Source organism: Chenopodium quinoa, unplaced genomic scaffold (genome assembly GCF_001683475.1).
Source record: "Chenopodium quinoa cultivar QQ74 unplaced genomic scaffold, ASM168347v1, whole genome shotgun sequence".
Taxonomy (NCBI): Eukaryota; Viridiplantae; Streptophyta; class Magnoliopsida; order Caryophyllales; family Amaranthaceae; genus Chenopodium; species Chenopodium quinoa.
This window is the reverse complement of record NW_018744662.1, coordinates 1,352,504-1,364,977: the sequence shown is the minus strand read 5'-3', so window position 1 is coordinate 1,364,977 and position 12,474 is coordinate 1,352,504. Positions and strand designations below refer to the sequence as shown.

The 12,474-nt window shown below is 32.3% G+C and overlaps 1 protein-coding gene across 2 annotated transcripts; it reads right to left on the bottom strand.

Annotated features, from left to right (window-relative positions):
• Positions 1-1,139: 1,139 nt before the first annotated feature.
• Positions 1,140-9,140, bottom strand: LOC110701937 (putative BPI/LBP family protein At1g04970). Of its 2 annotated transcripts, none has more exons than XM_021879550.1 (6): positions 8,555-9,140; positions 6,854-6,993; positions 4,680-5,094; positions 3,346-3,594; positions 2,142-2,267; positions 1,140-1,758 (listed from the first exon to the last, which is right to left on the bottom strand). In XM_021879550.1, exons 1-6 carry the CDS (start codon positions 8,993-8,995, stop codon positions 1,570-1,572), a joined length of 1,560 nt encoding a protein of 519 aa, XP_021735242.1. In that variant the 5' UTR covers positions 8,996-9,140; the 3' UTR covers positions 1,140-1,569. The 2 variants fall into 2 exon arrangements, with proteins under 2 accessions (XP_021735242.1, XP_021735243.1); XM_021879551.1 differs by having other exon boundaries at positions 6,854-6,989; positions 8,555-8,637.
• Positions 9,141-12,474: the final 3,334 nt, after the last annotated feature.

Here is a 12,474-nt window from a genome sequence, read left to right as displayed (position 1 = left end):
TGAGGGTTTTAAAAAATACTTATCATTAAATATTTTGGTGGTTTTTTTATATTTCTACAAAAGTACAAAACCAACCAATAAACCAAATAGTACGTATTAAAACTACCAGATCTACCACCCAAACCAAAGGTGTAACTACACGCTAATACAACTTCTATGCAAAAGCTAGCTATTTCGCGCGCATCGCGCGCGTAGGATACCCTAGCTGAGAGAAAAGTGTTTAGAAACATTGATATTATTATATACTCCGTAGTTTTATGTGGACCATGTAGTGGGATAAGGAGTGATAAAAAGTGAAAATTTTCTATGATGTAGAAGGAATAAAACAAAAGAGGAAAGATAAAAATAAAAAAAAATACGAGTAATAATGGAGGAAGTACGAAACAAAACACAATACGCTCAATTACATTAATGGTGGGTTGCTTAGGTCTCTTAGGTTGTAATTTTGTTTTTATTTATATACGAAGTAGTTCTCTTTGACTCCATTGACTTTAAATTGACATCTTTGACAACTCTTCATGTTCTTTGGCTACATTTTCTCTATTTGCACTTCTCCATGAAGAGTATTCATTGACAATTATCTATATCTATACTTAGCATAAAAAATAGTAGCGAGTTATAAAAAAAAAAAAAAAATTCATTCATCTGTTTCATATAGTTTCTCACTTGTAATCTTTTTGTGAAACAAAATTAGTTAAAGTGGTTAGAACAAATATAAAGCAGAGGGAGTAATCCTTTGGAACAGAATATAAAGCAGTAATGCAATAGAGCAAAATTCAGAGGTTGGCAATAAAAAAATCATATAAAAAAAATCATTTTTCTTCGTCGCAATGATCAAACAGTATCCAAGATTTTGTACATATGATGCACAGGTTTATGTGAATTATGATTTCTTGCAATGGGGTTGGAGTGTGGTTTCATTCAAAGATTGGAGATTGTTATTTTAATTATGAACTACAGAAAGTGTGAGATTCCGGTCGGTCCAGTCTCCGGTATGTGAAAATTTGAGATTCCGGTCCTGGTCCGGTCTGATTTTGGGCTGGTGCACAGCCATAGTCCAAGGTATTCTACTTCAAAAGTTTCAGTTTTTTCGAAACTGAACTCAAGAATAAGGTTTAACAAATGCTAGGTGCCAAAACTTGCCAAATAAAAGTATCTACTACGTATATATTTACCTCAAAATATTCCAAATGATACTCCATAGCATTATTTAGTGTATTTACAATTTGAATGGTACTTCTAATGAAGAACTGAGAACTGTAACATGCTAACTTTTTTATGAGAACAAAGCTTATGCATAATTTACATATAACACACAGAAATTACACTCGCGGAGCTTGATCGTATCATCATACCCATATATACAGTTTGTTATATGAAGTACAAAGAGCAAAGCTGCCTCTGTTTTCATCCACAATGTTAGGTTACGTAGTCTGCAAGGCTCCCAGATGGTTGTATACAGGATCAAAATGTATGCAGCTTTACCCATTATCCCCGATACACTGCAGCAAATAGCAATTCCGCTTGACTCTGAGTTGACATAAAATCCTATGATATCTGTATCAATTATCAAAGCCTGACATGATCATCCGACTCCGAATATGCTACATCGCTGCAAACAACAAGACTGGAGTCTAGGTAATTTGTTATGGCCTTTTCAAGGGTAAAACCGTGGAACATGGGCAACGTAAACCCTTTCCAAAGACGTGCATTGGCATATGGTACGAAAACTGTTTCAACCACTGTCCTTATAACAGGCTGCAAACCCCAAAAAAAAAAAAAAAAAGAAGCAGTCAAGTCCCAAATGCAGACTAAAAAACCTTCAGTCATCCTTACCCAAAATTCAATTCAAATTTTAAGTCTTCAAAAATAAAAGGAGATCCTAAAGTAGAAGCATAGCAGAACGCATGACTAGCACACCACAATATCAATATTCAGTATTATGAAGTTTCGATCAACAAAAAGACTAAATTTGTCAAATTTGGGCCAAATATTCAGAGGTTTGAATTTCCTCTAGATATCTGTCCAGTCAATAAATACATACAATTTTTATGAAACATTAGAAACTACTATTTATTTACAAATAAAACAGAAAGCAAACAATTTTAAAAAACTGTAAACACAAGTTGAATGACATTTACCTGTATCAAAAACATCTTCAGATTACCAATCTTACTCCACTTTAATGCCATTTTGAAATCATCCACTTTTACCTTGCCCCCAAGATCATTACCTCTTATTCTTACAAAGCCAGAAGCATGAATTTCCTAAGACAAATACACAGCGTGAAGTGGACAACATAACTCATGATGTGAAATAAAAAGCCAGCTAAAGCAACTGATGTGACAGTGCAGGCAATGACTCCCAACTATAGGCGCTCAACAAAATGATCAATAAGCTTATAAACTTGAATGGTTAATCTAGAAAGTGCACAAAATTGATACAGACAGGAATTCCACGCTTCACATGCAACAAAGATATCTTCAACATTCACATGTTATTAAGCAAAAGACAAAACAGAATGTAGTACTCAAGAATTCTACACCCCTATTTGGATCTGATTATTAAGAATTATTATCACTTGCTTAGATGTCCTTCAAATGAAACAAAAAATGCCTCTATGCATATTACTCATTTAAAGCAGCCATACTCTGAAGTCTGAACTAGCACTAAGAAAACTGCCAGGTCATTTAAAGTGTAACTACACTCCTATTTGGAAACAATTAATAAAAATTATAATCAATTATTTAGATGTCCTCCAAATGAAACTAAAAAAACCTACCCTCTAAAGATCTATGCATATTAGTCATAACTCCTGCAATGTCCCCCCCCCCCACCCCACCCTTCCCAACACAGCCACTAAGGCAGTAAGTACCAATTAGCTTAAAGAGCCCCTCAATCCAACTGTAACGACTATCAAACACCATTAAAACTACAAAAAGGAGCTTCTAAAAACAATCTCAACCAAAGTGCCTGCCAAGATCAGAAGCTCTACTCTTGCCCATTTGAACTCTCCAGCCCCATAAGATACAGTGGCTCAAGAAAACATCACACTAGGTCGACAGCTGTGCTTAAGCATCATGTTAACATTTTATAATCATGGTTGCTAGATTACGCAACTAACAGATTTCGATATGCATGACATAAAAGTAATAGGTCATGCACCTACAACTGTCAAACAATAAAAAATAAATAAAAAAAAACAATAATAAAAAAAAATAGAAAATAGAAAATAAAATAAAAATAAAAAACTAATAGCTATAGAACAAAGAGCATACAAATAGTCTATTAAAAAAAAAAAGCATACAAATAGTCAGCTAATTAGCCCAAGTTGGAAAAACTGACCAGCAATATGCATGCAACTGGTATTACTTGCCCACCTTCTAAGACGTCAATAATCAAGTCCACATTGGCAATAATGTCAATGTTTTGGGGGGAAATCCTTACAATTGGAGGAGAAACGAACGAGACATTCAAATTCATATCATCTTTTGGGTACTTCTTATAAAGCTGAGGAATAATAAACCTCCAACCAGCAGTGTTCAGGAGAGCCTGATCTGGTATTTTATCCACAATCCATTTCAAGTAACCTGCCTAGCCAGTAGCCACAAATACATATCTAATCAGTTTGATCAGCCAACAAGTTTTAACTTTTAAATGAAAAGACTGCCCCTACGCTGTTCAAAACCTTTTATGCTATATAATGTCACACATAAAATGACAAAAGCACCCTTACTGTAATGTGGGAATTAATTTATAAGCTCAAAAGGTAGTAATCATTTATATCAACGATAAAATTGTCATTGCTGGGGAAAAGGATTTTTCCTTATCATACTATCAGTCATTTACAAATATCATTCATTTCCCCTCCTTGTTTAGTATTAAAAATTTATATAATTGAAGTTCTTTTTTGAACACTTTAATGGCTTGACTAAAATCCCCTTGAATTAAGAAAATGCTGTCACTATTGTCATCATGCTGGAAACAAAATATGTAATCAAGTAGAAAATTTCCTTGATTTTATTTGTTTTGACCCAAGCCAATTCAAAACGTTAGCAAAAGAATACATACTAGATTCATAGCAAAGCCACTCTTCATATGTATAACCAATTTGCACATGGAAAATAATTACCATACATCACTTTTATGATTTATCTCATCCCATTTTATTTCTTGAACTGATTCATTCACTGGTATTTTCATTTAGTTTCATAGCACCAGTCACTGGAGCTAAGGTTTTCAATTGACTTCTGCTATAGGCCACCCCTTTGATAGGACATCATTCATATTTGCTTGTTTATATGCAGAATTGAAAATTCCTTCACAAGTTCAATCTGCTAATAAAATCAACCTATTTTCCAGGAGATTTTCATTATATAATTAATAAGAAATGTTCTTTTGTTTGAGCCGTATTTAATATTGTAAGAATTGCATAATCATCGATAATTGAAATTGGCAAGCAATTCAGAATAAATTGATGACAAATTAATTTTTCTACAATCAAAAGTAGAAAGCTCAAATCAACATATATAGGTCATGCTACTTTTCCGCTTTCAAGTCATATTTCAAGCTCCGGGATGAGAAGTCACAAGGTTTTCATTGCTATTCAACATAGAGAAATGCAAAGGGGGAAAAAAAGCTGAATGCTAACACGTGAATCAATCTGAATTTGAGCTTACCTCAAAGTACAAATTGGAAGCTGAGTGAAAAATGGCTTCGTCAATTGATATTCCTACCATTCTTGATGAATCACGACAAGATAAGGCTTGCACATGCTCCTCATAGAAATTTGATTTCCACTTTTGATCTGTTGGACTGAAGGAACCTTCTTTATGAAATAAATGGTCCTTGTATTTGTATTCCAATGTTTGATCTCTTCGAGTGAATAAACCATTGATCTCAAATCCAATGGAAGAATTACTCAGGAGTAAATCATTTACAAAAGTGACGTTCAAGGACGCAACATCATCAACTGGTATCTGTTTTGGTAAGCTTTCAAGAGACAAAGCGAGCTTTAAAATTGCTTCGTTAAGATTCTTGGTAATAGCTTCCTCCACTGCAGATTCAATTTGTCCAGCAAAAACATCTACAAGCCTTGAAAAAGTGAAGAAGTGAGAAGTTAATATTGTCAGATAGTCGCTGATGCAAATTTAATTTATAACTGGTCATATTAACTCTTTATTATCCGACATCGACCAACATTTTGGCATTCGTGTGAAGATAAACTTCCTCCTTTTTCTGTTCAGTGAAACAATTCTATTTTTACACTAATCACACGTATTAATTTCTTAAATTTTGCTGATTTACACATAATGAAAAAATAATTAAAAAAAAATACTCCCTTAATCCACTTTGACTAATGTTAGTGACTATACATAAGGGGGGAAAAAAATAGTCTTGTAGATATTGCTAGGAATTGTCTCAATGAATAGTTAATCAATATTCAATTGTTATAATATATACTTATTGAAATTATTGGTCAAAGTTATGCATTGACAAGCATGAAAAGAAAAGTGTTTCACCTAAATAAAAACAGAGAAAGCAGATCTTAAGAGCAGAGTTGTCTCTACATTTAAATGTAGAGTACATTTAAATGTAGAGAGCAAGCAATCATAGAGTAGAAGTGCAGTCAGCCTATTTCTCAAGTGGAGACAAGCCAATAAGTAACTCTCAAGATATGGATTATGGAAGACGTCGGCGCAAAATGACTAAACACACTTTACTTTCAAAACGAGATTAGCTACTAGAACAAAAACTTGTTACACAATTGACTCCAAATTCCAAAAAGAGAGTTCAATGCTTAAATCATTTTGCTTTTTTAAAATTTTTTAGAAAAAAAAAAAAACCTCTAAGGTCCACCCTCTTCCTCAAGGATCAAATATGGTGGTCACCAGTGAAGCAATTTCAGGTTGGTACTTTACCCTCACCCTTCGGTTTTTTTTCTCTCTCTTCGATCTCTATTCTCTCTCTCTTCATTGCTCCTCCGGGCATCCTTTTCTGCTTTCTTCGTTTGTTATCACTTCTTCTACAAAGATTTTAGTGTTGTTCCTCCTTATTCTTTTTTCTTAAAAAAAAAAATTAATCTGGGTAATGGACTAATGGGTGCCACAAAAAATTAATCATTTGATATAGTCACGTGGCTGCTCCCTCCCCTTTCTCTATTTCTCTTTTTTATTTTAATAATTTGAGATAGTTGCATGGCTGCCCCTCCCCTCCCCTCTCCTCCCCTCTTCTCTTTTTTTTTTCCCCTATCTTTTTCAATTAAAAATAAGGTATTATAATAATCTAATTTACTTATTTAGACTTATACAATTGCCTAACAGGCTCCAGGGACCTTTTGTGCCTTGCATCTTTTAAATATAGCAGATTGACAGAGATAGGGAATGTAGTACCGTTGCTCAGAGATAACAGTGGTTGGTTTTACTTTTTTTTTTTTTTTTTTTTTTTTTTGTCAGAATGGGAGGCAGAGCCTCATAGTTTTACATTTTGTGAGAGAGCGATCCTCTCAAATGCTTGTAACTATCCTCTATTGTTATTGTTTTACCATTATCACCCCTCATCTTCACATTTGTTTCTGCCCCCACTCCATTACTGGACTGGCCCAAAATGGTTAGGGAGAATGAATGAGAAAGGTTTGCTTTAACAAATAACGGAGATGTCATCTTGTCCTTTGCAACCAACTCTATCCATCTGGGATCAACAATATGATATTGTTGTAGTAGTTGTTATTTGTTAGTCATACAGATTTATCATATGACTAATGATTTGATAAATAAATCTAGATGCACAAGAATATAAATGATGGACAAATTTCACTTAAGTATACCACCGGAAGAAGTTAAAAGATAAATACCCTTGATAAAGCCAGGATGCACCTCCATCCAATTTGATAGAGAGATCTTCAACAAAGCAACCACATTCAACAGGCGACAGTTTCAGCCTTCCTTCTTGGATCTCCAAATAAAAGGTGAGGCCCACTTGCATCCCTTCTACCTTTTACATAACATATATTTACAGAATAGTTAATATGGAATTACTAGTCATATAGTTGTATGGACTAGATAATTGACCTAATCAGGAAATTTTCAGCAAGTCAACTTCAAAAAATGTGTTTTGGATGTGAGTAGACTGGCCCCAAATGGAAGACTTCATGGATGATGCTTGTATAGATTTATTATCACTCATCAACATATGTCAAATCATATAAAGAATAATTAGAATATGATATCAGTTACGACTTCAATTCCTTATTTTTCTTCCAATCACTATTTTGATGTCCAAAAACTTTCTTCTCAATCATTTTGAGTTTAAGATAACTGTTTGACTTCCTCCATCAACCACCTTCTTCTTCTTCGCTCAAGGGGCAATAAGGCAATAAAGGTCCTACTGTGCCTAGGCGAGCTTCAGTGCACTTCTTTGAAGTGAGGCACACGGTATAAAACAATTTTTAAAAATTTCTTATGCACACCTCATTGAATGCGCCTCGCCTAGAGCAATAAAGGCACTCTACCCTAATCGCCGAGTGCTCAGCACCTAGGCGCACCTTTTTCTACACTGATATAAAGGTAATTTTATTATGGAGCTCATTGCATCTAAGAACATGCTTCAAGTCATGAGGAAGACTGTTTGGTGGAGACAGCATGAATTAAAAGATAAAAAATGCTGCAAGTGTTTTCCTAAGGTCCCTAAAAATATGCTTAGCATGACAAAATACTTCACCTTACACTTTTTACGGCCCACATGCTGGAGTCACGAATCCCACACGCAAACATTTCAAATAAATATGATGGACACAACTAACAGAAAAGTTTCCAAAACAATTCATTTTAAAGCAAGGTCTGGGAAATTAAACTACTATGAGACATTGAGACCAATTTAGCCGTAAACAAGACTTGATGCAAATGTAACAAATACTTCAATTCAATCCATAAATCACTGATTTCATAGGTACCACCCTCCACTAAAACTTGAATAGAGACTGAAAGGACACAGAAACTGAGTCCAATTGACAATAGATACAGTATTTTATTCCAATAAAAACAAAAGAAAGCAGCAAATTCCACATTCAAATGCTTATACTATAGCTATCATGTATCCAATGTAAATGCAATCAACCGCCACAAACACCACCTTTCGGAGACAGGACCAACACTGGAACATGATAATTTTATTTAAATTTTACTAAACCATAGTTTAATAAAAAGAGTGCCCATCATATTTTTTTGGGTAACAAGAATGACCCAGTGAGTCTCATTTGACAAAAAGTGTGAGCCCTTTACTCTCAACCCACGACGCTTGAGAGTAAAGGGGAGGTAAATTCCTACTCCCAAACAAACATAGTTGGTGAGGTTCGAACTTGTCACAAGGTGAGTTACCCACCAAGTCCACCAAGCAAGCTTGGTTACCGCCTTACCGGGCATGATAATTGATCAGTATCATAAGAATTACATCAATCAACATGAAACACAGTATACATACAATTAATTCAATTCCAATCAAAGAAACAAGAGCAAATTCCAAGTCCAAAAGCAAAAAACTAAAAATTAAAAAATACCTGAATAGAAGCAAACCCATGGTCAGAAAACTGCAAAGGAAAAAACCAACCAGAAGAATAAGAATAATACCAATCCAAACTCATATTAGCAGTAGCCCCAGAAACAATAAAGGCGATACCGGAGTCTCCGGGGGTAATATGGGAATTAGAAACCCTGATTTGGTGAAGAGAAAGGTTGGATAATCGAACAAAGACATTCCCAAGAAAGGGTATTTGGATGGATCGATCAATTTGGGGGATTTGAAGAGGGGTTAAAGTGGTGATTGCTTTGGAAATTAGCAAGTCTTTGAGAAAGTTTAAACCTTTGGTTGAGATTAGGAAGGAGAAGTATGAGGGTTCGCCGGAGAAGGTGGTGGTTGTTGCGGTGGTGGAAGGTGGTGGTGGGAGGAGGAAGAGGGAGGAGAGGAGGAGGAGAGAGAGGAGAGGTGGTGGGAGTTTCATGGGAAAGTCAAAGGAGAGAGAGTCAAAGAGATGGCGGTAACTCAAGGAAGGAAGGAAAGAAAGAGTTGGTGTTTTCTAATTTCTATGTTTGTTTGGGGACTTAGAATTGAGATTAGAGATAATGAGAGGGAGTGTAAGCACGATTAATTGGTTGTTAGTTGTTGGTTGTTTTACTTAATCGAGTAGACTATAGAGGCCGACAAACCGATAGAGGATTTGTTTGCGAAAGTGCAATTTTGTTTCAGTTTAATACTCCTAAAATTCCTAAAAAGATTTGTGTATTTAATTATTTATTCAAGAATATATGTACATATCTTAGAAATATGGCTCATGGCATGACAATTTTTAGCACTGCATACTTCTAACAGTAATTGAAGGCTGGTCTCGAGACCAGGTAAATATTTATGGTCCCTCGTACAGAAATGAACAATTATTATAACAAAAATGGACATTTTCTAACTGAACATATTTTACAATAAATTTGTATTTCTCAATAATTAAATGTTCATTTTCATGCAGTATGATGTTCATTCTTAAAAAAATCGAAAATCTTGAATACCTTGAATTTGTAGAACAATTCAACACCAGAAATCCAAAAAAAAAAATCAAATATGATCAATGAGAGAGAAAACATTTGTATTTCTCAATAATTAAATGTTCATTTTCATGCAGTATGATGTTCATTCTTAAACAAAAAAATCGAAAATCTTGAATACCTTGAATTTGTAAAACAATTCAACACCAGAAATCCAAAAAAAAAATCGAATATGAACAATGAGAGAGAAAATATTGTAAAATCCAGAAGAGAGAGAAAGGTTGAATTAAATGAAAACAAATACTTTATATACTCAACAAAGGAAACAAATATAGCTAGAAAATAAAATTGGAGATATTAGCTAAAAAAGAAAGCAACATCGTTTAAAGGAATGATCAGTTAAATAAGAGTGGGCTCCATATTATGTCATTTTATATATTGCAATGTTCAATTACTAAATAATGTTTTTTTTTCTGGTAAATGTTCATTTTTTTCTAGTAAATTTTCAGTTTGTTTCCAGCAAATGTTTATTTTTATAGTGCAAACCAGCTTCCTATCACCTATGGCTAGTCTCGAGACTAGGAAAAAATCTGCGTACTTCCAAGTCATTTGATTCAATAACATTTTCAATACAATTTTCACACAAATGGCCAAAATTGTGGAAAAAAATTTTTAAAAATAAAAAATTATAAATGAGAATTATCCTTAATTTATATTTCGAAAGCGAATTACGTGGTATTTATTTTCATTTATTTTTAACGATTGAATCATTTATAGCTGCTCACATTTGTGATGACATTTTTGAGCTACGTATATTTGTGAGGATGATTAAGCATATCATGAGAAGACTCATTTATATATAATTTGCATTGATTTAATTTAAGGGAGGTCCATTCTAAACTAAGTCTATTATGTTTAGTATACGTTTTAATTTCTTATAATTCTCTTGACAAAAATTATCAATGAGAATATAGTATTTCAATTAATATTGGAATGGAGGAATATGTCAAAATAACATTTTTTTTTTTCAAAATCTAATTCTATTCTAATATATATGTAAAGGGGAGTTTTTTCCCGAAATTTTAGAAATCCACGTAGGATTTAATTTTCTTAGCGCGCCATGTAAGATTATAAATTTTAGTTGTAACCAATTAAATTAAGAGATTATTAATTTATTTTAGAATTATTTAATTTAAATGCGCCACAAGCAAAATTGACTAATATTGTATGTTTCATTAATGACATATCTGTAAATAACATAAAATTTTGTTTTCTCCAATTCCCTTCTCTTTCCCTTATTCCTTTCCCTCTCCTTCTTCCCTTTAAGATCTAAAAAATAAATTCCCCCAATTTTTTCTCTTGATCTCTCATACCTGATCCTCTTTTTTTCCCATCATTTCTCCCTCTCTCCTCCATGATCATCTCATTTCAAAACCTTTGTTATCATATTTCAAAAAATAAATAAATTAATTGAAATTCATCCATGCCTTCAATTTGTGAGTGGTGGACAGTAAGTTAGAATATAAGACAATGAAGCAAAGAGTAAAATTTAATTGTGCAAAATTTTTAAGCTATATGTGCATTATTCTTGTAAAAAAATGTGCGTATTTTAAATGTGATGCATAATTATTAACAAATGTGTAAATCGAGCTTTTTACATAAGGATGCATATTTTAATTACATACTAGATTTGTACCCATAACCACAATTATTTCTTCATCTCTGGAATTAGAAATTAGAACTTCAACAAAATAAGTTTTAATGGAGGAGAGATAAAGATTTTTGCGGTGAAGAGCGAAAATGAAAGTAAAAATGAATGTGCATTATTTTTTAATTAAATGTGCATAAATTATGTACTAAATGTGCATGTTACAAAATTCCTTCTTATATATATATATATATATATATATATATATATTGTAAAAACTAGGTTAAGTCCCGTGCCATGCACGGTCATAATTAAATTTTATAGCAAATAAATAATAAATAATGGTTTAATTCAACAATAATTTATCCAAAAAAAATAAGTTATTTGTAAACAAATAACTTGAATTTTAATTAGTTTATACCAATACTAAATACATAAAGGTTATTAAATTGAATTGTATAAATAAATAAATATAGTAATAGAAAATTAGAAGCTATAAAATTTTATATAAGAAAATTAAAAAATAAACTTAGATTAGTACCAATATACGAACTCATATACATTTGTCCTTAAATTGTTGACATACATTAATCGACATAATATGAAAATTAAGTTGAGTTCATTTTACTTTAGGATAATTAGTATTCAATAATCAACTTTTTAATTATGTTTTAATGAGTAGTAGGCCGGGGTTTTAAAATATTTAGAATAATTAGGTTTAATTTTCCAATATATGTTATGTATAAAGTATACTATTACAAAATTATTTTTTTCTTATAAACATTATGTATAATTTTAAGATTAATACAAAGTATGGTACCAAAATGATTTTTCTTTTTTAATTAAAATAAATTTTATTATCATATGATAAAAGTTGAAGGAAAAAAAAATTGATATTGACAATATTATAATAATCTTGTAAAATAATATATTCCAATACAATCTATGTTAGTATTTTTGTAACTTAAAGTTTCCTAGTACTTCGTATATAGAATATATGTAAAAAATTTAATTGAGTATAATTGAATTAAATATATTGTCAAAATGGAAATAACTATTATCTTAGGTTATAAAATGGATGTCATTAAAATATGGCAAAAGACTAAAAAGGAAAGAAAAAAAGGCAGGAAAATTTATAACTAAGAAATGACAAGTGTCATTCCTAGTTTCGCCTTTAGTATAGGTTTATTGATTCAAACAAACTGTGCATCGCACGAGGTTCATCTAATTTACAATTAATTTGGAATAGAGTAAATGTGTCAAAATAACGATAGATTATTTCGTATTCTATCAAAA